Below are 26,908 nucleotides of genomic sequence, written 5' to 3'. Positions count from 1 at the left end.
CGGTACCATTTTTATTTTCTCAGGAACACAAGATATGAGGCTGGAAGGGAGCTTGAAGAGAGGGCAGGAGATTATACTAGTCCATCTATGCAATGGAGTTGATTTCTTAGAAAAAGGATTGGTTTTCACTCCTGCTTCTATCTTTAAAATCTCTCCAACTTGGAACTGCCCAGTTAAGTGGCTCACAGAACCACTGGATGAGTTCAGTATCTGCACATTTGCACAAGAGCCAGCTGCAGGGTCTTCTAATGCCCAAATGAATTTCTGATCCTGGGGCAAGATGCAGACATTCCCATTTTAATCAGGGACTGAAATCCTTGCAGGTGCGTCTCTGACCACACAGGAGGCCTTTGTGAAGCACTCGGGTATGGGCGTAATGGGAGATCCTCGGGAGTTTTGTGGGTGGTAAAGGTGCACAAAGAAACTGGGCTTGTTTCTCAGAACTGGATGAGGTGGTACCTGTGGTCAGAACGAAGAAACAGGGCTCAGCTCCTGCTGGCCTGATTGTGTGTTCCGCTGCTTGGAGCGCTTGCAATACTTGTAGGACAGAAACGCCACAGCGCAGGCTCCAAGAAGCATGAGAGAAAAGAGCGTGTACAACGCGGTCTGGGCTTCTGTCACACCCAGTGCTAGGCCCAGGAACTGTACCTCCTCTTCTCTCTTGGGACTGATGGTGGGTCCAGCATCTAGGAGAGGACAACAGAGGGCAGTTCACACTGGCACCGATGTGGTTACTGGACTGTGTTAACCTGTTTTAAGCACATGCTAGATCCCTGGCACAGGTGCCCCAAGTGAGCACCTTGCTGACGGCATATCCCTGTCACTGACAGATGAGCCTCTGAATGAAGTAGATTTATTTTTAATCATCTCTATCAGCAATTTAGAGTATAATCTAAATTAGGTAATTGTCTCATATTTGTATAGTAATCCATATTTTTTCAGTCATTCACAAATCCTGTCATCTTACATTATGTCAGGCACTGTGTTTGATCCTGCATCAGCCCAGACATTTTCCTCGTTTCCTGCCTAAGGTCGCACAGCAGGTTAATAGCAGGGCTGAGATGAGACTCTAGACCAGCTCTGGGCAAACTACGGCCCGCGGGCCGGATCCGGCTGTTCTATCTGGTTCTCTTGCTCTCCCCTCCACTCCTTTACGTTGAATTTATATTAGTTCACACAAACACTCCATCCATGCTTTTGTTCCGGCCTTCTGGTCCTTAAGTTTAAGAACCCATTGTGGCCCTCGAGTCAAAAAGTTTGCCCACCCCTGCTCTAGACCTATTTATTCCCAGAGCAGGACCTAGTTTCTAGATGTAAATTGCTTTGTTCCATCCTAAGAACATTCAAAGAAATACTGGTTGATGAATGAAGGGAATGGAAAGGCTGAGAGGAGGGTAATAAACTAGAAGAAAATAGACTGGAAAAGGCCCCTCTCACCCCCTCCCTCTGGCTTTAGTCTCTCCCAGAGCTGCATCTCACCTTCTGACTGGAGACAAGGGTGTGGGCCTGCGGCTGGGTCAGGGAAGCCATTGCACCGGGTTATAGAGGCGTAGAGCTTGGCTGACGCTTTGGGAATCCTTGGCAGAGAAGGGTCAGTATAGTTCACAAAATGTAGACCAAACCTCTCTGCGAAGCCCGTGGCCCACTCAAAGTTGTCCATCACACTCCAAACAGTGTATCCTCGAAGGTCCACCTTATCCCGTACAGCTGTCCAAAGAGAGGCCCGGCATGAGCTTCCTGCTCATAAGACACCCTCCCCCCAGGCCTGCCGAAGCCCTGCTGCCCAGAGCTCTCCCACAGTCCCCGTGTGCAGTCCAGGACAGCTTTTCTTTAGCTCTTTGAGAAAGTTGCCCAGGCACTGCTTGCAGTGTTTGTTATCTGGTCCTCTGTGGACGGAGCTGCAGAGCCATCAGCATTTTTCTAGAAAGGCTCAGCCCTGAAGGACGTCAGGAACATGGGTAGACCAGTGCTCCTCTCTATGAAAATACTAGTAAGTGGCCCTTGGGAAAGATTTTAGCTGGAATTGGATTTCCTGATCTTTTGTTTTCACAGCTGCATTGCTCGTTCTCTTTCACCAGTGTTACTGTTTCCTTGTCATAGTCTCTTCCCAAGTTCTGCTGAGCTGGTGATCTCAAACTTTTGCTTCAGGAACAAAAGACCCTTCAGACAGTCCCCTAAGCCCATTCCTCCTAGCCCTGCCCAAACCGTCCTCAGGAGGGCACTGCTGTTCAGGGGCCTCAGACATCAATGAGGATACGGAGAGCTCAGGTCTAGCTGACTCAGGCAACTCGTCTGCCTGCTGAGCTTAAGTCTAGGAAGGAAAAAAAGCAGTGCAGCTAACCCAACAGGAGTAAGAAGCCTCATCTTTCTCATTATGGGGTTCCTGGGTGCAAAACCACCCTGAATGCAGATGTGAGCAGATGTTTCCACAGTGCGAGGTGCACGTGAGGAAGGGTGGGCCTGCCATACCTTTGAGTGCCTCGTTGATGTAACTGCGGAGGTAGTAGATCCTTGCAGTGTCATTGAGGCTTGTTTCTCCCCGTTGGGACACTCCATTCTCTGTGACGTAGATCGGAGGGTTGTTGTACTCCTCCTTTAACCAGTTCAGGATCCTCCTGAAGCCAAAGGGTGTCATCTTCAGCCAGGAGGAGCCAGAGTCTGGCCAAGAGCGATCTGTGATGGAGGCAACTCCCCTGCCAGTTCAAACACAAGATTAGGTCTGACTTGTAAATTCCCAGAGGCCCTTTGCACAAAAGACAAAGCAGGATTTATACTAGGAGAAACCTTAGGTTTTTGTCTAGTCGTGAGTCATAAGTGAACCCAGAATAGTCAAATCACCCCAATTCTCTCTCCATAAGTTCTAGGTTCACTGCTTAGTGCTGGTATAACTGGACAAGCCATTCTAGCTCTCTGTTCCAGCTCTCCACGTGTGCAGGGGGATGGTCTCACTCATGGGGGATGGTAACCCTCCACAGGCTCAACACCTCACACTGGATGTGAAAGGGCTCTGGGTTTCCCAGTCTCCAGTAGGTGCAGGTGTCAGGTCTTCAGAGAACAGGCTTCCCTGAGTCTTCCACAGGCACCAACCCCTTTGTATGAGGACAGGGGCTAGTAGGCTGGGACCTGCTTCAAGTGCCCAAGACACTGCCCCTCTCTCCAGTGACAGATAAGAGAGGGCAACAGGTTGTGCCAAAGGAGCGCCTGCTGTGGGAGGCATGGAAACTCAACTGTCTTGAGAGTCAAACATTTCAAATACAGTTATTTAACTTACATCCAAATTTTTGAAAAAAACAAAACCCTACCATTTAGTTTTACCAACAACTGGATTTATCTTGCTCAGCTGAAAGTCAATGTGGGGGTGGGGGGGGCATTCCATAGCTGAGCACGGGTCCCTGTGAAGGCGTCCAGGGACCAGTGAGGCAGCGAGAGTCCAGTGGGTGCCTGACTGGGGACCAGCAGGGGTCTTCTCAGTCCCCCCTTGCCAAGCCTGAATGGTGGATTCAGGACACAGTGGGGTGTACACATTTGTTTTCAAAGAAAAAACCTAGACAAGATTCACACTACTGGGATGGAAGGATGCTTGATAGAAAAGGAACAGATTAGCTCTGCGTGGTAGTCAGTTGCTTAGAGCGCCGTCTGAATACACCAAGGTTGCCAGTTTGATCCCCAGTCGGCACATACAAGAATCAGCCAGTGAATGTATAAATAAGTGGAGCCCAGCCAGCGTGGCCCAGTGGTTGAGCGTCAACCTATGAACCAGGAGGTCACGATTCAGTTCCCAGTCAGGGCACATGCCCAGGTTGCAGCTCGATCCCCAGTTTGGGGCATGCAGAAGGCAGCCAACAGATGATTGTCTCTCATCATTGATGTTTCTCTCTCTCTCTCTCCCTTCCCTCCCCCTTCCTCTCTCTAAGTTTAATTTCTATATAATAAAGAGCTATTATGCTAATTAGACCGAACAGCCAAACGACCATCCAGACAACCTGCTGGATGAAGCCAGGGCTGGAGGAGCTGCCAGGGCCAGCTGAGGCAGCTGGGGCTGCGAGGGCTGAGCCCCTTGCACGAATTTCATGCATTCGGCCTCTAGTAATAATAATAAAAAAAGAACTTAAAAAAACAAAAGAAAAGGAACAGCCTTGGCCGGTGTGGCTCAGTTGGTTGGGCATTGTCCCATACACCCAGAGGTCACTGGTTCAATTCCTGGTCAGGGCACATGCCCTGATTGCAGGCTTGATCCCTAGTAGGGAGCATGCAAGAGGCAGTTGATCGATGTTTCTCTCCCTTACTCTCTCTAAAATCAATAAAAACAGTTTTAAAAAAATTGAAATGGCCCTAACTGGTTTGGCTCAGTGGATAGAGCATCGGCCTGCAGACTGAAGGGTCCCAGGTTCAATTCCGGTCAAGGGCATGTACCTTGGTTGCGGGCTTATCCCCAGTAGCGGGTGTGCAGGAGGCAGCTGATCGATGTTTCTCTCTCATCGATGTTTCTAACTATCCCTCTCCCTCTCTGTAAAAAATCAATAAAATATATTTTAAAAAATAAAATAAATTGAAATGAAACAAAATAGTGTATATACTTATAATCCTGGTTTTAAAATATATACATATTTTTTTATTTTAGAGAGGAAGGGAAAGGGAGAGAGAAATAGAAATATCAATGATGAGAGAAAATCATCAATCAGCTGCCTCCTGTATGCCCCCCTTGCAGGCTGGGGATTAAGCCTGCAAGCTAGGCATTTGCCCTGACCAGGAATCGAACTGTGACCTCCTAGTTCATAGGTCGATGCTCAACCACTGAGCCACACTGGCTGGGCTAATCCTGTTGTTTTTTTGTAACAAGTAAATACATGTACAAATATATACTATATAAACTATGTAATGTGAATATACATATATACACATACACTTCTGAAATGACACACAAGAATTTCCTATCCGCCCTAGCAGGTTTGGCTCAATGGATAGAGCTTTGGCCTGTACTGGGTTCGGTTCCCATCAAGGGTACGTACTTCAGTTGCAGGCTTGATCCCCGACCCTGGGTGGGGCGAATGCAGAGGCACCTAATTGATGTATCTCTCTCTCTCACATTGATGTTTCTCTCTCTGTCTCTCCCTCTCCCTTTCACTCTAAAAATCAATGGGAATATGTCTTTGGGTGAGGATTAAAACTAAAGAATTGCCTATTTGCTTTCTAATGTTTCCACTGTGAACATATATTATTTGTGTAATACAAAAATAATACTTTGACCATTACTCCGAAAAGGAAAAAAAAAGACCTTGTTATTTTAACTGAAATACATCATCTAATAAGTAAAACAAATTTGACAAAAAAGGAAAAGGGAAGAAAAAGGTTTTTCTCAAAAAAGTTATTTAAGAACTCCAGGCATGACTATCTCAATGGGAGGCGTCTTGGAAAGCCAGTGTATTACTGTCAGGCTGATGGGGTTTGATTAGGAGTCTCAGGAGACAGGACTAATCAGAAACCCCAGGACCTTCGGCATCGGGAGGCGGTTCTCCAGGGCCACACAGGCCTTCAAGCAAGAGGTGGGCAGAAGGGCCACTGTCTTTTCCAAAGTCTGTTCTTGGAGGCCCTGCTGGATGTCTTACCTGTCTGCATCAAAGGAAGAGATCCAAGAGTCATAGTCAAGATTGTAGGCCAGGACAGTGGTGTAGTGATTGAACCCAAAGTAGTCGTAGGTGCCATTGATCCTCCTCTTCTCACTCTCCGTGAACTCCGGGAGCCTGCGGGGAAGGAGCTGTGAGGGGGCGGGGCTTCAGGAGCAGCCATGCTTTGGGAGGAGAATGTTCTGGGGCAGGGTCGGGGGCGCTGTAAACTACAGGTGACAGGTGCAGGGGCAAGGAGAGGCCCTGCCACTGCTGCCGGAGGTACCGAGGCTCCTCCTACCACCCTGTAACCCACTGCACCCCCCACCTCCCGTTACAGGACCCTCTCTTCCTGTTGGCAAATGAAAGTAAAAGCTATTCTTTTATAAACCTCCCGGTCAGGGACACACAGACACAGATACACCTACTTTTTTATTTCCTTCAAAAATTAACATGCAACTTTTGACATTTACCATCTCTGGTAGATTTTGAAGTCAAGGACATGTCTAAGGCATATACCTTAAGACTAACCCTTACTGTTTTATCTTTTATAATTTGTATTTCTACAATCTGCCCTTTCTAAGTACTGCTTTTGTTGTGGTTTCCTTAGGTTTGCCTCTTTTCTCCAAAGTCTATTCTTATTAGTAGGGGAAATACTTTTACAGATTAAATTTTTTGAACTTTGGAGATTTGAATATTTCTGCTCACATGATCTCACTACGCTTTTGTAAAATAAGCATTTGCTGGAGCATTTTTCATGTTCTCTGAGACTTTCCTATAAAATTGGATTAGCATGTGCTTGCATACAACACATACAGGTTCCTTTCAGCCCAACTGCCTATAGGTGCCCCTGACAGGCAGACTCGGTGCTGCTGGTTTAGGGTTGCCTAGGGATTGCCCTGCTAGGCGGCTGACATCTTCATCTTGACCTTCCTGCTGTCATTAACCTGGGGGAGCAAAACCCTCTGTCCCTGAGGTTTCTGAGACTGCTGGGAGAACACTGGAGCCATGCCCAGGAGCCAGCAGTGGCTCCTCAGGGCCCATGGCATCAAAGCTGAGCCCCTCTACCTGGCCTCCAGGCCCTTCACCATGTGGCCTCGGCCCCTCCACGGTTGCCAGGCCAGTACCCCTTCCCCATCAACTGCACATGGCCCACTCATTCCTACCGTTGGGCTGGTGCTCACACCATAACTCTTGGATGGAATGACTGCCCTCTGTTCTCCCAAATGCTATTCACTGCCAAGGCCCACCTCAGCTGGTGCCCTGCCTTGTCATGATCTCATCTTCTGAGCTTTTGATGAATCAACAAATTGGGAAATAGAATTCCCTGGAGTGATGAGGGTGACTGACTTCCCAGCTGGTGTGTTGGCCATGTGAGGAGCTTGACTTGGAGGTTCCTCTTTACACAGACTCTGACCTGGCACTCAGCAAAGCTATGCTGATGAACAGGAGTGCTCACTTGCTTGTTTGAGACCAGATTGGCTGATCAGACCAGTAGGCACAGCCTGCTTAGCAGGACTTGCCCTAACCAGGCCAGGATGTGTTGTAAGGGTGGGGACTGGATTACTTAATCCTTACAGCTGGGCTCTATGGGGTAGTTTGTGGGAAAGACTCAAGGGCCTTTTGACCTATGGTAACAACATGCACTACCTTGGAGCTTGTGGATATGTTTCCATAAGGCCAGGCCATTCCGTCCTCATCCATGTCCCATACCTCTAATCCCAGCTGGTTGATTCAAACCCAGTGTGGGCCCTGGAATCAGACAGCCCGGTTTCATATCCCAGCTCCATCATTTAATAGCTGGACAATCTTGCTTCAATATTTGTGCCTTATCTTTAAATAGGAATAGAAGTACCAACAGAAGATGAATACATGTTAGCTGTTGATGTTGCCATTGCTTTTTTGATAGGAAATAGGACTGCTTTGTGCACACCATTGCCACCTACTGGCCAAACAACAAACACGCTGGCCATCACTCATTGCTATCCACATTCACTCATAGGTGATGGAATGGGGTAGGATGAGCTGGGGAATTTGTCCTTAGAGGGAGGTGGTGGGTTGATAAGAAGTGGGTGCCCTTGAAGATAGATTTCCTGGCTGTTCTAAAGGATGATGATGGCTGTTCTAAAGGAGGATGATGATGATGATGATGATCATCATCATCATCATCATCATCATCATCATAATAATAATAATAGCAACTGCCTTTCGTCAAGCACATAGCAGTGCCAGGACCTTGGCTGAGAGCACATACACAATCATGTTTAATCTTCCCAGCAAGCAGGAAGCTCAGAGATACAGGAACTTGCCTCAGACACGCCTCTCTGACCCCAACAGCCATGCTCTCACCACTATGCTTCCACCCAGGAGCTTCAGTTTGGTCCCACAGACCAGACTCCCTCCCGACCCTCTCCTGGCTGAGTGTGGGGGCACCAGGACCTACCGAGACTTGCTGAGGCCTGCAGCCAAGCTCCTGTCACGGATCCGAGTCTTCATCACTTCATTGTAATCGCCATTCTTGAAAATCGGATGTGCAAACCAGCCTCCCATGAACTGCAGGTGGGGGTGGGGGACAGTCAGCCTCAGCATTAGCAGGTATGCCCCTGGACACTCCCCCCACCCCCACATTCTTTCCATATCCCATTCCTTTTAAAAAATAAATGTTTTTATTGAATTCAGAGATGAAGAAGAGAGAGAAAGAAACATCAATGATGAGAGAGAATCATTGACTGGCTGCCTCCTGCATGCCCCGCACTGGGGATCAGGCCGCAATCCAGGCTTGTTCTCTGACCGGGAATCAAACCATGACCTGGTTCATGGGTTGACACTGAACCACTGAGTAACACCAGTTGGGCCATCCTTTTTCTTTTCTTTTTAGGTATTTAGTAGTTGCCATTTTATTTTATTAGAAAAAAAACCATTTTAGCCTGGCTGGTGTGGCTCAGTGGTTGAGTGTCAACCTATGAACTAGGAGGTCACAGTTCAATTCCCAGTCAGGGCACATGCCTGTGTTGGGGGCTCAGTCCCCAATAGGGGACATGCAGGAGGCAGCCCATCAATGATTCTCTTTCATTGATGTTTTTACCCACCCTCCCTCTCCCTTACTCTCTCTGAAATCAATTTCAAGAGAAAAAAATTAAAACTTTTTATTTTTCAGTTACAGTTGATGTACAATGTTTCAGGTGTACAACTCCATGATTAGACATTTATCTATCTATATAAAAGCCTAAGCAACTGTCGCAACCGAATGGATGACCAAACAGGCTGTGTGGGCGACCAGGCTGGCAGGGGGATTAGTGAGGGGCGACCAAACAACTGAGCAGCAGGCTGCATGGGGTGACCTGGCTGGCAGGGGGTTTAGTGAGGGATGACCAAATGACCGAGCAGCAGGCTGTGTGGGGCAACCAGGCTGGCAGGGGGGAGCAGTGAGGGATGACCAAATGACCAAGCAGCAGGCTGCGTGGGGCAACCAGGCCAGCAGGGGGGGGGGGGCAGTGAGGGATGACCAAATGACCGAGCAGCAGGCTGCGTGGGGCGACCAGGCCAGCATGGGGGGCAGTTGGGGGCAACCAGGCTGGCAGGGAGGCGGGGGGGACAGTTGGTGGTGATCAGGCCGGCAGGCAGAGGCAGTTAGGGGTGATCAGGCCGGCAGGGGGGCAGTTAGGGGCGACCAGGCTGGTGGGGGAAGGGGGTGGCAGTTAGGGATGATCAGGCTGGCAGGCAGAGGCGGTTAGGGGGTGATCAGGCTGGCAGGGGGGGCAGTTAGGGGTGATCAGGCCGGCAGGCAGAGGCAGGGGGTGATCAGGCTGGCAGGGAGGGGCAGTTAGGGGTGATCAGGCAGGCAGGCAGGTGAGCGGTTAGGAGCCAGTGGTCCAGGATTGTGAGGGATGTCTGACTGCCAGTTTAGGCCCAATCCTGGGGATCAGACCTAAACTGGCAGTCAGACATCCCCCAAGGGGTCCTGGATTGGAGAGGGTGCAGGCTGGGCTGAGGGAACCCTCCCCCGCCCCATGCATGGATTTCGTGCACCGGGCCTCTAGTATAACTTATGAATAATCACTTTGATAAATCTAGTACCCATCTGACACCATTCTTCGTTATTAGAATATTATTGGCTATATTTCCTAAGCTGTACTTTACATCCCATGACTATTCTGTAATTACCAATTTGAACTTCTAAATCCCTTCACATTTTCTACCCGTTCCCCAAGCCCCCTCCCATCTGGCAAGCACCAAAATATTCTCTATATCTGTGAGTCTGCTTCTGTTCTGCTTGCTTGTTCCAAATCCCATTCTTAAACCCTCATCTCTGTGGCTGTTTGCATGTTGCAGTTCAAGTGCCCAAAGCCCTCTTCTCCTCCTCTGGTTTGTCAGCTGCCATCCCACTTAGGGCAGCTAGAAGGGAGATGCACTGAGCTGGGATCCCTTAGAATGTCCATGGGAGAAGGGGGAGACTACTGTCTCCAGGCTGTGGTCCTTCACACCACAGAGCGGCTCCTTCCCCATCATCACACCTAAGGCTCACACAGAATTTCCTGGGCGGGGGCTGAGCTGCAAGGCTGTCCCGGTGCCCAGGCAGAGGATGGAGTCTCATGGGCACTGGATCCACAGTCCTAGAGTGGGAGCCTTCCTATCTGTTTTCTTGAATGAGGCCTAGAGGCTGGGGTCCTGAGAGGCTTCTTGTCTCCCACATCCTCCCCTCACGGTGGGGAGCGGGGGGCCTTCCCTTCTGAGATGCAGCTTGGAACACACTCTGGTAAAAGAGGCTTCCACATGTTCTCAGCTAACCTGGGGCCCTTCTTTTTTTTTTTTTTTAACATATTTTATTGACTTTTTACAGAGAGGAAGGGAGAGGGATAGAGAGTTAGAAACATCGATGGGAGAGAAACATCGATCAGCTGCCTCCTGCACACCTCCTACTGGGGATGTGCCCGCAACCAAGGTACATGCCCTTGACCAGAATCAAACCTGGGACCCTTCAGTCTGCAGGCCGACGCTCTATCCCAGGGGTGGGCAAACTTTTTGACTCGAGGGCCACAATGGGTTCTTAAACTGGACCGGAGGGCCGGAACAAAAGCATGGATGGAGTGTTTATGTGAACTAATATAAATTCAAAGTAAAGGAGCGGAGGGGAGAGCAAGAGAACCCTCTGCTCTTTCGGCTCCGCGGGCCGGATAGAACAGCCGAATGGGCCGGATCCGGCCCGCGGGCCGTAGTTTGCCCACAGCTGCCTATTCACTGAGCCAAACCAGTCAAAGCCTGAGGCCCTTCTTAAAAGCTGATTTTACCAGAGGGTGTGTCCCAGTTCTAGGCTGCAGTTCCACAGTCCGCCAGAAGGTGTCTCAATCTAATGAGACCAGGGGTCCTCAAACTTTTTAAACAGGGGGCCAGTTCACTGTCCCTCAGACCATTGGAGGGCCGGACTATAGTTTAAAAAAAAAAACTATGAACAAATTCCTATGCGCACTGCAGGCCAGGGACGAGTCGGCTGCTAAGCAGAATAGGCAGCGGCACCCAGCGGGCTGGATAAATGTCCTCGGCGGGCCGCATGTGGCCTGCGGGCCATAGTTTGAGGATCCCTGAATGAGACTAACATTTCCTGAGGTTTGGGTTTAGGGTTTCAGAAAACAAACGATTGCTATAATTCAATATATCTGGAATGAGGGATGCATTAATTCTGTTCTAATACTTTCCCCCAAGCTGGCTAGCAAACAAGAAAATTAAGCTTGTGTTTTCATTTACTAATGTGACTGCCTTTGTCAAATTTTCTTGTGAAGAGTTTGACAAACCCAGGCCCTTGGTGTCCCCTCCAAGAGCTGCAGTTGGAGGCTCCTCCTCAGAGCCAAAATGCTTCCTGAGGCGAACCTGGGAGAGGGTGCCCTCTAACCCCTTCAGAGACATTAACAGGAGCCAGAGAAAAACTGGGCGATTTGGGCCATTCTTATCTATCTCCTCTTGTCAGGGCCCAGGCTGAATAGGGGTGAGTCATGTTGTTGGCATCTGCCTAGTAGTCTCTCTACTTCCTAGGAGCAAAATTCCATGACCAAGAGATGCATGTCCTTATGTTAAACTCCTGACATTGGGGGCACTCATGAGTTGCACGGAGTCTGAAGTTCCCAATTTATGGAATCCTTAGGCTGAGGAAGTAAGGTCATATGGTGACACCTAGAGGTGGTATGTGGCATAGCAGCCTAGTTCTGTTTATTGTAGTCAAACCAGACACTGAAGAGAGAATTTCTTTCTGTGTGTTAGCTTCAAGCCAATGTTATACCCAGCAAGGACTACATGTACAGATCATCTTTAAGACTTAAAAGATAACCCCAAGGAACTTTGATCAGAACTATGAGGTAGGTAGTTCCTCTCCACTGCACAGATGAGAAAACGAAGGTCCAACAAGGTTAGGTGATATTACCAAGTTCACAAAGTCAGATAATAGCAGAATAAGGCCTGCACCCTAACGCTTTGTTTTGCGATCTGATTCTATTCCCATGAGATCATGACAGGAGAGGAAACAGAGAAGAGTAAAAACAATGCCCGGAGGGAAAACAGACCTGGACGTATCTCCTGGCTGCCTCCACGTCCTCCTGGTTGGAGGGGTCTCTGGGCTCAGCCCAGTCGCTGTTGATGGTGATGGAGATGAGGCCGCCTTGCCTGGCGCGGTACACGTCGTTGTACAGGTGCCAGGCCTCAGCATGGGCCTTGATTAGGTTGTGGCCGGCAATGTAGGGGGCAGTGCCAGGCCTGAAGGAGATGCCTGGAAACACACATGGATGTCAGTAAAGAGGGAATGCGACCAAGAGTGTCACTCTCTGCCTAGAGACTTCCGCTACTTGTTTGGGGGGAAGAATGGAACTTAAATCCTGGCTCCACTTCCTACTAGCGGCCGTGTAGCTTTGGGTGAGTATTTCAGCCTTGCAGCTTCTTCCCTGGTTGTTGCTGGGAGAAGGAAGTGGAATAGTGCGTGTGGAGCCCCGGCAGCCCGTGTCTGCACAGACAAGGCGCTGGATGAATGTTGGGTTCTGTGCCCCTCCCCCATAGAGTGCTCACGTGCCTCAGGCAAAGTGCCCAGAGGAGCTGCCACGGGTGGGCGCTGACACCCGGGCACTCTGGGGAGCCCACTGTGGAAGCAGAGGTTGGAGAATACAGCTGATGGAAGCAGCTGACAGAGTCCTTGAGAGCCAATGGCCTGAGGCCACCTCTCGGGCTGAAGGAATGGAAAACCAAAGTGCCAACCAAGAACCCATGGGAGCTGCATCTGGTAATGACTCCAAGGTCTCCCTGTGACTTCCCAGCTTTTATACGTGACGACAGTCACAGAGATGAGCACAGATTTACTCCGAAGCTAAGAACTCGAGGAAAGGAGAGCGGATGGCTCTGCAGGGGCAGGACAGGCCCACAATCCCTTTCAGAGCTTTTGGGGTCAAATGCGTTTTGGAACAAAAAGGTTTTCTATCTCAGAAAAGTAACGAATCACCTACATGGGATTTACATATGGCCCCCCAGGGCCCGGAGCAGCTCTCCGCGGGGACCCGGCCTGCCAAGCATTAGAACTCAGGCAGGAAGGCCTCCAGCAGCCTCATGTTGGGTCAGGGCAGGCTGAGCAGGGCAGCCAAATCAGTTACCCAAACTGGGGGACCTGAGGGTCGCAGGAAACAAACTGTGGAACTGTACAGCCAGAGGGGTCGCCCCTTCCTACAGCAATTAGTCCACGTCCCAACTGGGGAGCTTCCCGTCTGAGGTCTGAGGAACGTCAGTCTCAGAGCAAATAAAGAAGCCCTGGGAGGCGCTGACGTGAAACTCAGGTTGAACCAAAGTGGTGTCAGAGGGGAAACTGCTGCGGCAGGAGCCTGAGCGAGCGGCGGGGATTCTGAGGCCCTGCCCTGGGCTCTCCTGGCCCCTCCTCCAAAGCTCCCTGATTTCAGTCTCACAGGGGCTAAGAAAGCCACATCCAGCTGACAGCTAGGCCAGGGCCCCTACCTGGAGCTGCTGTCCCATAGCCATAGCCCTGCAGAGCAATGACGAAGGGCTCGTTCAGCGTGATCCAAAACTTCACCTTGCCGCCCAGCCTCTGGAAGAGCACGTCGGCATAGTCTTTGAAGCGCTGCACGATGGTCTCATTCTCCCAGCCACCGACATCCTGGAGGGCCTGGGGCAGGTCCCAGTGGTAAATGGTCACCTGTGAGCGAGCGAGACCAGCCAGACCATCACAACCTGCTTTGCACAGGCAGCCACTGGTGCTAGACATGCACCAGCACACGTGTGCTGCTGACACTGAGAACGAATATCAGACCAAGGAGGCTCAATGGTTCTTTGCTGGCAGGGGGCGGGCACAGTGCTCAAGTGGATTGGAGAAGCCTGGGTTTGAGTCTCAGCTGTACATCTACTGTTCTGGGCTCAGGAGCTAAGGCCTCCACTTCATGACACTATTGTGAGGCCCAGGGCATGAGGCCGACATTTCTTCAGTGTGAGCCATGGTTGTTCTCGGATCAGAACCTGCCTGGACCCACTGCTGAGGGTCTGAGGCCCTGAGGGTCCCAGGAGGATGGAGCATTTTACTGTAAAGGGACATCATCCACTGTGTCCGGAGCGTCTTCCCGTGGGGCGGGGAACCCTTGGCTGGGGAAGAGCAGCCTGGCTGTGTTTAGGGGGTGGCCTTTCTCTCGGCCTTCCCCTCGAAGTCCCCGACATGCCCCATCTTGGCCAAGCTGTGGTCTCCACTGCCCTCAGTCTGCACTGGGCCACGACCCATCGTCAGCCCAGACCCTTCCCTCTGCCTGAAATGCCTTTCCCTGCACACCCACCTGGCCACCCGCTTGTCTTTATTTGACATCCGTGCCTCCCTGGAGCTCCGGGCCACGCTGCCCCTCCCTGCAGGGTCTCGGTGCCCTCGAGAGGGACAGAATCACGTGGCTCTGAGGTGTGTGCTCTCTGATCTTGTTCCGAATAGTTGTATGTGATGAATCTCGTCCACCCAGATCAGGAGTCCTGCAGGAGAGCCACTCGGCCACTGTCTCCCCGCCCCGCCCTGCACGCACCATAACCAACGCTGCAGGCTGGTTTGTCCCTGCAGTGTTATCAGGGAGGGGAGAGTCCAGATGCCAGTGGGGTGGGGACAGGGGCTGTCGTGTGGGGCTGTGCTCTGGCCGCCACGCATAATCCCCAACCATGCAGCGGAGGAGGCGCCGGGCTTCACAGAATGGGCGCTCTCCCGCGTGTTACCATAAATGGCCGGGAAAGGAAAATGTTCTTAGGCCTCAAGTTTGAAAATTTTGGTGATGGCAAAGTCAGCCCGCACATGAGCTTCTGCGTTATTCATAATAACTCATGGCTTACGAATACAGACATTTTTGCCCCAGTTCTGCCCCTGGGACCAGATCCTACAGATAAACTACCCATATGGGGGCTGTATGTCTAAGGTTAGTCATCATAGCATTGGTTATAGTGGCAAAAGAGGGGAAATGCCACAAGGGAGAGTGCCCATTAGGGAAGTAATTAGAGAGGTAAGGTGCAAGCAATTCCACATAACAAAAATAAAAGAGGAAACTATGTGTGGATATGAAAATATCTGTAAGAAATATATATATATATATATATATATGGGAGTTCAACCAGGAGACTGGGAGTTCAATTGGTCGCTATGACGTGCACTGACCACCAGGGGGCGGTGCAGAACAAAGGAAGGCCCCAGTCTGCCCTGATCGCTGGCCAGGCCTAGGGACCCTACCTGTGTACAAATTTCGTGCACTGGGCCTCTAGTTGTTAAATAAAAGCAAGTATCTTGCCCGGCTGGTGTGGCTCAGTGGTTGAACGTCGTCCCATGCACCAGGTTCAATTCCCAGTCAGGGCACATGCCTGGGTTGTGGGCTCAATCCCCAGTAGGGGACATGCAGGAGGCAGCCAATTGATGTTTCTCTCTCATTGATGTTTTCATGTTTTTGTCTCTCTCCCTTTCCCTTCCTCTCTCTGAAATAAAAACATTTTTTTTTTAAAAAAAGCAAGTATCTTACCATTATGAGAAAAGAGGGGAAAAGAAATATACACACACAGACACATCTACTGGCTTCTACCCACAAAAGGACATGAGAACCTAGCAAACTTGGGCCCACAGAAAGAGGAACTGAACGGAAGGAAAATCTACACTGCAGACTCCTTTATGCTTTTTGACCTCTTCTCACATTACTTAGTTAACAATTCAAAAATTAAATTTGAAAACAGTTTTTGTTTACATGATGAATGATGAACAAGCTCTCTGGCCCAGCTGGCTCCCCCACGTGGGCAGGCCTCCCAGGCCCAACCTCACCTGGGGTTTGATGTTGGCAGCCAGCAGCGCGTCAATGAGCTGCACGTAGTAGCTCAGGCCCGCTTCATTGATGTACTTGGTGGTTCCATCCGGGAGGACGCGAGGCCAAGAGATGGAGAAGCGGTAGTGGGACACCCCCAGGTTCCGCAGGGCAGCCACGTCCTCGGCGATCTTGTGGTAACTGTCACAGGCCACGTCTCCCGTGTCATCGTTCCCAACCTTCAGTGGTGTGTGGGAAAACGTGTCCCAAATACTGAGTCCTTTGCCATCTGCTCTCCACGCACCTTCGATCTCAAGATGACAAGACATAACCTAATTAAGTCCTGCAGTCATGCCCTCACATCTTCCTTCCTTCCTTCCTTCCTTCCTTCCTTCCTTCCTTCCTTCCTTCCTTCCTTCCTTCTTTCATTTATTTACTAGAGGCCTGGTGCATGAAATTCGTGCACTGGGAGGGGGGTCCTTCAGCCCGGTCTGTGCCCTCTCACAATCTGGGAGTCCCGTGATTGATCACCCCGCAGAGGGAGCCCCCCCCCACTGCCATCGCCTGGGTAACCTGGGCCTTCATTTGGGGCAATCACAGAGCCCCCTAGCCAGTGGTCTGGACCTCCCTCTGTGGGGAAATCGTGGGGTGATGGCGGGACCCCCCAACCAATTGCATGGCACCTGCCTTGGCGGTGGCAGTCAGTGCTGGGTTGGCACGGTGCCTGTGACCCAGGAGGGACCGAGAGGTCAGCAGTTCAGCCTTCTCACCAGTCCCCACCCACCCGAGCCTGGTGCACATGCACCCTGGCGTTCAGTCATTTTGGACGTTACGGACCCTGGCTCTTTATATATTAGGATTTATTTATTTATTTATTTATTTATTTATTTATTTATTTTTGACTTCAGAGAGGAAGGGAGAGGGAGTGAGAGATGGAAACATCAATAATGAGATAGAATCATTGATCGGCTGCCTCCTGCACATCTCCTACTAGGAGTGAGCCTACAACCCAGGCATGTACCCTGACTGGGAATCGAACCCTGACCTCCTGGTTCATAGGTTGGCACTAAACCACTGAGTCATGCCAGCTGGGCCCTCACAGGTTCCTTTCTGTCAGTAGGAAGGTCCCAAGAAGGAGGTGAGTCCTCTGGGGGCCTTCAGTGGCCTCCCTCTGATTTCTAAACTCCTGCAGCTTCCCGTACATACTTTCTGTCATTGTCACCTACATCCCCACAGACTGTATGGCCTGGCATTGATTCTGTCATCCTTGTGTACCAGTAGTTACTGTAACAGCATCTGGTATATGGTGGGTGCTAACAGTTCGAATGAGGGGAGAAAAAGATGGCGGCTGGCAGGACGGAGGTGAGGGAGAGGAAGTGAGTGAGTGAGGGTATGAAAGGAGAGTGTGTGGATGTGCGTGGTGTGTGTGTGAGTGAGTGAGGGAAAGTTAAATCTCGCAGGAGCAGCAGGGGCTGGCAGACAGGCTCTCCTTGACAAGGAGAGACTATCACCGCTGCAGGCACTCCCCGGTTGGCAGGACTCCAGCACGGAGCCCACGCCATCTTGAAGGGGAGAACGGCCTTTTTTAGGAACTCATCACCACCACCAACCAGACAGGCCTTGGAACTGCCCTGTGACCCAGCAGCCACTCCAGCCAAAATCCTGCTACCCCAGCTGCAGACCTGAGGACCCTGGGACCTCCACCTCCAAAGGTGCACCGCTCGGCAGCAGTAAGTGCAACCTGCCCCTCCCCAGCGGCAGAACTCCGGATTCGCACATTTCCAGACCCTCAGGCAGCCAGGGCACTCCACTCCTTAGGCAGCGCTTGGGAGCCTCTGAGAGCCCCCGAGGGTGTGATTCTGCACAGACAAGGGCATGTGGCACCGCAGCAGAAATTCTGAATTCCCTCTTCCTGGATAACTGCCCACATTCACCCCAGTGGCTCAACCGTGGTGCCAGGTCCCCTCAGAGTGCATCAGAACTCTGCACACAGCAAGCGCACCTCCACAGATGTGAAGTTCCAACAGGCAGGCACCCTGAGCCCATCTACCCACAGGGCGCTAGTGGTAGCCACTGTGAGCTCTCCCTGGGTGCAATCTTGAACAAGCGGGGGCGCACTTCCCCCCAGCAGAAGTTTTGAATTCACTCATCCTGGATACCAGCCCACAGGCACCTCAATTGTGTGGCTACACTGCCAGGGCCCTTCAGAGTGCTTCAGTGTGCCTCGCTGGGGACATACCGCGGGTGCTCCTGTGAGCCGCCACTGCGAGAAAGTGCCTATCCATCACAGGTACAACAGCAAAAGCTGGGTCTGCCCACCCCAAGACTGCAGAACTCTGGACACCACAGTCACACCTTTCCAGAGAGCAGGCCCCCTGAGTCCCATCACCCCAACAGACGGTTCGTGGGTGCCACTGTGAGTCCCTGCTGGGCACGCGTGATTTCAATTAAGGGTGCAAGACACCAAAAATTTGGACACTTCCCTACACAGTGGCTGACTTCTAGACACCGCAGTTGTGCCACTCAAGCTTGCAGGCCTACATCAAGAGAACGCAAATAGCTCAAGTAGGGAGTTACACTAGATTAACAAGCCCAGGAGAACTGAGAGATTACGCCAGTAGCACCATCCCCAAAAGAACCTGGGTAGCAAAGCAATTGGATCTACAATTAAACATTACAGGAGGAGGATCCAAGATGGCAGCGTAGGTAAACACCTAAACTGCTGCCTTGCACAACAATTTCAAAACTACAACTAAAAGACAAAACATCTATCACCCAGAACCACGGGAAAGCTGGCTGAGTGGAAGTTCTACAAGTAGAAGGAAAGAGAAAAGAGCATTGAGACGTGCATAAGTGCTGAAAAGCCGAGGTACGGAGGCGCGCGATCTGGGCTGGTGGCAGGCGTTGCATTTTTCAACCCAAAGGGAGACAAGCCCCCGATTACTCTGATATCCAGTTTCTGGGGAGACGCGGGGGACCGAAACTCCTACGGGGAGAAGCTGGACTGTCTGCCATCGGGTCGGAAAGTGAGGGTGGCTTGCATGCAGAGCTGTGCGCAGGAATAATTGTTTACTGCGCTGGGGCACGGGACATGGGGACGTGGTTGGAGACGCAGAGCCAGCTAACTGACAGCCATCACTGTTTGCAACGCCCTAGCCTAGTGACTCCCTGAGACCCTGCCCCGCACAACCTACAAACCCACCCAAGCCAAGCAGCGGCTTTAGCATATGAATGGCCAGCCCTATCACAGCTTAACCTAGCAAACTTGCAGCCCAGGTCAGACAGCTCCAAAACCTCCAAACCCCAAGCAAAGAGGAGAAAACTGTAGTTCTCGCTGTAGCTCCTGCTGGGTGGCCTCAGACAGTAGCTGACCTGCACCCCATTGGAGATCCAGAAGCCGGTGTACCTAGTGGTCAGTGTGAGACACCAGATTTCAACTCCTCACATCCATAAGTGACACATTCAAGAGGCAGACTCAGTGAGCACCAAAGCCCCACTGAAACAAGTCCTGCACCATAAGCGTGTCTCCAGCGCAGCAGTTCTTCCATTATAGACACAGCGGGTACTCAGAGCCAATTGGCCTGGAGGTCAATTCCTCCCAGTGTACCAACAACAATCAAGGCTTAACTATACCAAGACTTTGCACTCAGCCCACAAAGGGGTTTACCAAGAGGGTCCACCTCAGGTGACTGGGGAGGCTGAGCTACTGGCCCCTATAGGTCACCTACCACACAAAGCCACTCCATCAACACAGGGAAGCAGCCAAAATGCGGAGACAAAGAAACATGTCACTAATGAAAGAAATGGAGGAAAGCAAACTACTGGATGACATAGAGTTCCGAACCACATTTATAAGGTTACTCAAGAATCTTCTAAAAACCTCTGAGGAACTTAGTGAGACTTTTAAGGATCTTAATGAGAATGCCAAAAAAAATGGAAAAGGACCAGTCAGAAATTAAGCATACACTGTCTAAAATAAAGAATATACAGAAACTCAACTGTAGATCAATGTACCCCAAGAATCAAACCAAAGATCTGAAATATGAGGAAACAAAAAACACCCAACCAGAAATACAAAAAGAAAGAAGAATCCAAAAATATGAAGATAGTGTAAGGAGCCTCTGGGACAACTTTAAGCGTACCAACATCCAAATTTTTGGGGTGCCAGAAAAAGAGAGAGAGCAAAATATTGAAAACCTATTAGAAGAAATAATGACTGAAAACTTTCCCTACCTGGTGAAAGAAATAGACTTACAAGCTCAGGAAACACACAGAACCCCATACAAGAGGAATCCAAAGAGGACCACACCAAGACACATCATAATTAAAATGCCAAGGGCAAATGACAGAGAGAATCTTGAAAGCAGCAAGAGAAAAACAGTTAGTTACCTAAAAGGGAGTACCCATATGACTGTCAGCTGATTTCTCGGCAGAAACTATGCAGGCCAGAAGGGAGTGGCAAGAAATATTCAAAGTGATGAACAGCAAGAACCTACAACCAAGATTACTCTACCCAGCAAAGCTATCATTCAGATTTGAAGGTCAGATAAAGAGCTTCACAGACAAGAAAAAGCTAAAGGAGTTCATTACCACCAAACCAGGATTACATGAAATGCTGAAGGATATTCTTTAAGAAGAGGAAGAAGAAGAAAAAGGTAAAGATAAAAATTATGAACAACAAAATGACATCAAATACATACCTACCAACAAGTGAATCTAAAAATCAAGTGAATAAAAAATCTGAAGAACAGAATGGACTGGTGGATATAATAGAATCAGGGACATAGAAAGGGAGTGGATTGACAATTCTCAGGGGGAAGGCGGTGTGAGGGGTGCGGAGACTGGACAAAAATCTTACACCTATGGATGAAGACAGTGGCGGGGGGTAAGGGCATGGGGTGGGGTGGGGAATCAGGTGGAGGGGAGCTATGGGGGAAAAAAAGAGGAACACCTGTAATAATCTGAACAATAAAGATTTACTTAAATAAAATTACAGGAAAACATGGGAAGACAAAAAAGCAATCTCCAAAGGAAAGAAAAAGAGGAACCACCAGAAAGGGAGTTAAATGAATTTGAGGTTAGCAGCTTATCAGAGATAGAATTCAGACTAATGGTTATAAGGATTTTTAAACGGATGGATGACAAATATGCACAACTCAATGACAAATACACACAACTCAATGAGAACTATAAGGAGCTGAATGAGAATGTCACCAACATGAAATGAAACCAAGAGGAGATGAAGAACAAAATAACTGCAATAAAGAACACAATGGAAGGCCTAAACAGTAGACTAGAAGAGGCTGAGGGCCGCATCAGCGAATTAGAAGACAAGGTACGAAAAAACACACAAACACAGCAGCAACTGGAAAGAAGACTTAAAAAGCAAGAGGAGAGCCTAAGGGAGCTTTGGGACAACACAAAATGAAACAACATTCGCTTAACAGGGATACCAGAAGGAGAGGAAGAGAAGCAAGGAATATAAAACCTGTTTGAAGAAATAATGACAGAAAACTTCCCTGATATTGGCAAGAAAAAAACTATGCAAGTCCAAGAAGTACATAGAGTCCCAAACAAGTTGAACCCCAAAAGACCGACACCAAGACACATCATAATAAGATTGGTGAACACCAACGACAAAGTAAGAATCTTAAAGGTTGCCAGAGAGACACAGAAAGTTACTTACAAGGGATCTCCTATCAGAATATCAACTGATTTCTCAAGAGAAACACACCAGGCCAGAAGGGAATGGAATGAAATATACAAAGTAATGCAAAGCTAGGGACTGAATCCAAGAATACTATACCTGGCAAGGTTATCATTCAAAATTTAAGGTGGAATCAGGAGCTTCACAGACAAAAAAAAGTCTAAGAGAGTTTATCACTACCAAGCCAGCAATGCAAGAGATGCTAAAGGAACTGCTGTAAAAAGAAGAAAGAGAAAGGCAAGAAGAAACACAAACACTAAGGAAAAATATGACAACAAACATGTACTTGTCAATGATAACATTAAACGTAAATGGATTAAATGCACCAATCAAAAGACATAGGGTAGCTGAATGGAAAAGAAAACATGACCCATACATTTGCTGTCTACAAGAGACCCACCTCAGAGCAAAGGATTCACACAGACTGAGAGCAAAGGGATGGAAAAACATTTTTCAGGCAAATGGAAATGAGAAAAAAGCTGGGGTTGCGATACTTATATCTGATCAAATAGACCTCAAAGTAAAGGCCATAATAAGAGATAAGGAAGGCCACTACATAATACTAAAGGGAGCAATTCAACAAGAAGATATAACTCTGGTAAACATATATGCACCCAATGCAGGAGCACCCAAATACATAAAAAATCTCCTGGAAGATATCAAGGGAGAGATCCACAACAATACAATCATAGTAGGAGACTTTAATACACCACTGACATCACTGGATAAATCCTCTACACAAAAAATCAGCAAAGAAACAGCAATTCTAAATGACACACTAGATAAGATGGACCTAATTGACATCTTCAGAGCATTTCACCCCAAAGCCACGGAATATTCGTTCTTCTCAAGTGCACATGGGACATTTTAAAAAATAGACCACTTATTGGGTCACAAGCGAAGTCTCCCCAAATTCAAAAAGATTGAAATCATATCAAGCATTTTCTCAGACCACAATGGCATAATATTAGAAATAAACTACAATAAAAACATTCCCAAAAATTCAAACATTTGGAAGCTGAATAGCATGCTACTAAACAATGATTGGGTTATCAATGAGATCAAAGAAGAAATTAAAAACATCCTGGAGACTAATGACAATAAAAACACAACAATCCAAAATCTATGGGACAAAATGAAAGCAGTCCTGAGAGGGAAGTTTATAGCTCTACAGGCCTACCTCAAAAAACAAGAAAAAATGGTAATAAATCATCTAACTCAACAACTCAAAGAATTAGAAAGAGAGCAACAAGAAAAGCCCATGGTAAGCAGAAGGAAGGAAATAATAAAGATCAGAGCAGAAATGAATGACTTAGAGACCAAAAGAACAATACAAAAGATCAACAAATCCAAGAGCTGGTTCTTTGAAAGGATAAACAAGATTGATGAACCTCTAGCCAGGCTCACCAAGAAGCAAAGAGAGAGAACCCAAATAAACAAAATCAGAAATGAAAGAGGTGAAATAACAGACCCCACAGAAATACAAAGGATTGTTAAAAAATACTATGAACAACTCTATTCTAACAAACTACACAACCTGGAGGAAATGGACACATTCCTAGAAAAATACAACCTTCCAAAACTCACTCAGGAAGATTCTAAAAATCTCAATAGGCTGATAACTATGGAAGAAATTGAAGCAGTCATCAAAAAGCTTCCAGCAAACAAAAGCCCGGGGCCAGACGGCTTCACAGGGGAGTTTTACCAAACATTCAAGGAAGAACTAAAACCTATCCTCCTCAGACTATTCCAGAAAATTCAAGAGGAAGGAACACTTCCAAGCTCCTTCTATGAAGCCAGCATCACCCTAATACCAAAACAAGATAAAGATAACACAATGAAAGAGAATTACAGGCCAATATCCCTCATGAACATAGATGCCAAAATCCTCAACAAAATTCTAGCAAATCGAATCCAGCAGTACATCAGAAACATCATACACCATGACCAAGTAGGATTTATCCTGGGGATGCAAGGATGGTACAATATTCGCAAATCACTAAACGTGATACATCACATAAACAAATTGAGAGATAAAAATCATATAGTCATACCAATTGATGCAGAAAAAGCATTTGACAAAATCCAACACCCTTTCTTGATAAAAACTCTCAGCAAGGTGGGAATAGAAGGATCATACCTCAACATAATAAAAGCCATAGATGACAAACCTACAGCCAACATCATACTCAATGGGCAAAAAGTAAAACCATTTCCCCTAAGAACAGGAACAAGACAGGGGTGCCCACTCTCACCACTCCTGTTCAACATAGTGCTGGAAGTACTAGCCATTGCGATCAGACAACAAGAAGAAATAAAAGGCATCCAAATTGGAAAAGAAGAAGTAAAACTGTCCTTATTCGCAGATGACATGATACTGTACATAAAAAACCTGAAAGACTCCATCAAGAAACTAATAGACTTAATAAATGAATTCGGCAATGTAGCAGGATACAAAATTAATGCCAAGAAATCTATGGCATTTCTATACACCAATAATGAACTTACAGAAAGAGAGACTAAAAAAGCAATCCCATTTACCATCGCGCCAAAAAAATTAAGATACCTAGGAATAAAGTTAACTAAGGAGGTAAAAGACCTATATGCAGAAAACTACAGGACACTGAAAAAAGAGATAGAGGAAGACATAAATAGATGGACGAGCATACCATGTTCATGGATTGGGAGAATCAACATTATCAAAATGTCCATACTACCCAAAGCATCTATAAATTCAATGCACTTCCCATTAAAATACCAACGGCATATTTCACAGACCTAGAACAAACCTTCAAAAAATTCATCTGGAATAAAAAAAGACCCCGAATAGCTGCAGCCATCCTGAGAAAGAAGAACAAAGTAGGGGGGATCTCAATACCAGATATCAAGCTGTATTACAAAGCCACTGTTCTTAAAACAGCCTGGTACTGGCACAAGAACAGACATATAGATCAATGGAATAGAATTGAGAACCCAGAAATCGACCCAAACCACTATGCCCAATTAATATTTGACAAAGGAGGCATGAACATACAATGGAGTCAAGACAGTCTCTTCAACAAATGGTGTTGGGAAAATTGGACAGACACATGCAAAAAAATGAAACTAGATCACCAACTTTCAGCATACACAAAAATAAACTCAAAATGGATAAAGGACTTAAACATAAGACGGGAAACCATAAAAATACTAGAGGAATCCACAGGCAGAAAAATCTCTGACATATGCCGAAGGAACTTCTTCACTGAGACTGCCCCTAGGGCAATGGAAACTAAAGAGAAAATAAACAAATGGGACTACATCAAAATAAAAAGCTTTTGCACAGCAAAGGAAACCATCAATAAAACAACAAGAAAGCCCACTGCATGGGAGAACATATTTGCCAATGATATCAACAATAAGGGTTTAATCTCCAACATTTACAGAGAACTCATACAACTTAACAAAAAGAAGATAAACAACCCAATCAAAAAATGGGCAACTGATCTAAATAGACACATTTCAAAAGAAGACAGAAGGAAGGCCAAGAGACATATGAAAATCTGCTCAAAGTCACTAATCATCATTGAGATACAAATCAAAACAACAATGCGGTACCATCTCACACCTGTCAGAATGGCTACCAACAAATCAACAAACGACAAGTGTTGGCGAGGATGCGGAGAAAAAGGAACTCTTTTGCACTGCTGGTGGGAATGCAGACTAGTGCAGCCACTGTGGAGAACAGTATGGAGTTTCCTCAAAAAACTAAAAATGGAACTCCCATTTGACCCAGTGATCCCACTTCTAGGAATATATCCCAAGAAATGAGAAACACGAATCAGAAAGGATATATGCACCCCTATGTTCATAGCAGCACAATTCACCATAGTTAAGATTTGGAAACAGCCTAAATGCCCATCAGCAGATGAGTGGATTAAAAAACTGTAGTACATCTACACAATGGAATACACACTGCGGTAAAAAAGGAGTTCCTACCATTTGCAACAACATGGATGGAGATGGAGAGCATTATGCTAAGTGAAATAAGCCAGGCAGAGAAAGATAAATATCACATTATCTCACTCATTTGTGGAATATAATGAACGGCATAGACTGATGAACAAGAACAGATTCAGAGACTGGAAACATCGATCAGAACCTCAAACTTCAGGGAAGGAGCGGTTCAGTGGGAGTAAGGGGGAGAGATCAACCAATGGACTTATGTGCATGCACATGAGCCTAATCAATGGACACAGACAACAGGGAGGTGGGGCATGAGTGGGGGGTGGGGGGTAATGGGGGAATAAGGACACATACGTAAAAAAATAATAATAAAAATAATAAAAAATAAATAAAAAGATAAAAAAGAAATTGTGAGGTAACCAGAACCCCAAGAACGCCTGAGAATGTCTTTCTTGCCTTGCTAGCAGTCATCAGCTGTACGGTAATATTACCTGGGGCAAATGGGTAAGTATTTTGGACTTATGTTCCTGACCCTTCATGGGTAAGAGCCCTTACGTGGGCTGATCCCCCACCTAATGTAGTCACCAATAATACCAAACACCTTGGTCATCCAGGAGGACCATGGGTGGAGCAAGGAAGTATAATTACACAAGTGTCGCCACCCAGCTTCCCTTTTGTATGACACAAAATCAAACCACTGCTCCTTTGTGTGTAAAATTAAAGAGAGGCTTCTGGCTTGCGTGGACACCAAAGGAAGGGACTATCACTACTTGCTCCTGGGAGAGGTGCAGAAAATGTAACTAAGACCTTGTCTATACAAAAAGAAATTGACAGCCAGTTTGAAATTGAATTGCCATGGCCTAGAGCCGCGGTCGGCAAACTGCGGCTCGCAAGCCACATGCGGCTCTTTGGCCCCTTGAGTGTGGTTCTTCCACAAAATACCACGGCCTGGGTGAGTCTATTTTGAAGAAGTGGCGTTAGAAGTTTAAGTTTAAAAAATGTGGCTCTCAAAAGAAATTTCAATCGTTGTATTGTTGATATTTGGCTTTGTTGACTAATGAGTTTGCTGACCACTGGCCTAGAGCAAAGAATATGCTTACATGATATTATTCTACAATGTCATTATAATTTTTGATATTTTTACAACAGCATATTGTACAATTATCCCAAACAAACTTACAAACTACAAACTAATTCTTTGAATGTCTGGAAGCAATTTAAAAAGGACATGAAAGGATTTAATCCCTTCCACTGTGTAGAGGGCCCCATAGGAAGGCACCCTTTTTGCCAAGAGGGACCCTCTTCTCACAATCCAATTGCCCTCAGCTGTTGCCTGAGCTTTCTGTTCATGCTGAGCTTGAAGCCTTGTGGTG

The 26,908-nt window shown here is 47.6% G+C and overlaps 1 protein-coding gene across 1 annotated transcript in view; it reads right to left on the bottom strand.

Moving 5' to 3' along the window:
- The window catches only part of LCT (lactase), a gene marked incomplete at its 5' end in the record, with an annotated part of 74,427 nt that continues 47,519 nt past the window's right edge, over window positions 1-26,908 (bottom strand). Inside the window, 8 exons of the mRNA XM_080668693.1 lie at window positions 1-686; window positions 1,480-1,707; window positions 2,470-2,693; window positions 5,607-5,741; window positions 8,047-8,156; window positions 12,155-12,357; window positions 13,581-13,779; window positions 15,904-16,194. Of these exons, the coding sequence (XP_080524819.1) occupies window positions 466-686; window positions 1,480-1,707; window positions 2,470-2,693; window positions 5,607-5,741; window positions 8,047-8,156; window positions 12,155-12,357; window positions 13,581-13,779; window positions 15,904-16,194 (1,611 nt within the window). The 3' untranslated portion in view covers window positions 1-465. The remainder of the gene's footprint in view (window positions 687-1,479; window positions 1,708-2,469; window positions 2,694-5,606; window positions 5,742-8,046; window positions 8,157-12,154; window positions 12,358-13,580; window positions 13,780-15,903; window positions 16,195-26,908) is intronic.

This window comes from Plecotus auritus (genome assembly GCF_963455305.1).
Source record: "Plecotus auritus genome assembly, chromosome: 5".
Classification (NCBI taxonomy): Eukaryota; Metazoa; Chordata; class Mammalia; order Chiroptera; family Vespertilionidae; genus Plecotus; species Plecotus auritus.
This window is presented reverse-complemented; position numbering and strand designations above follow the sequence as displayed.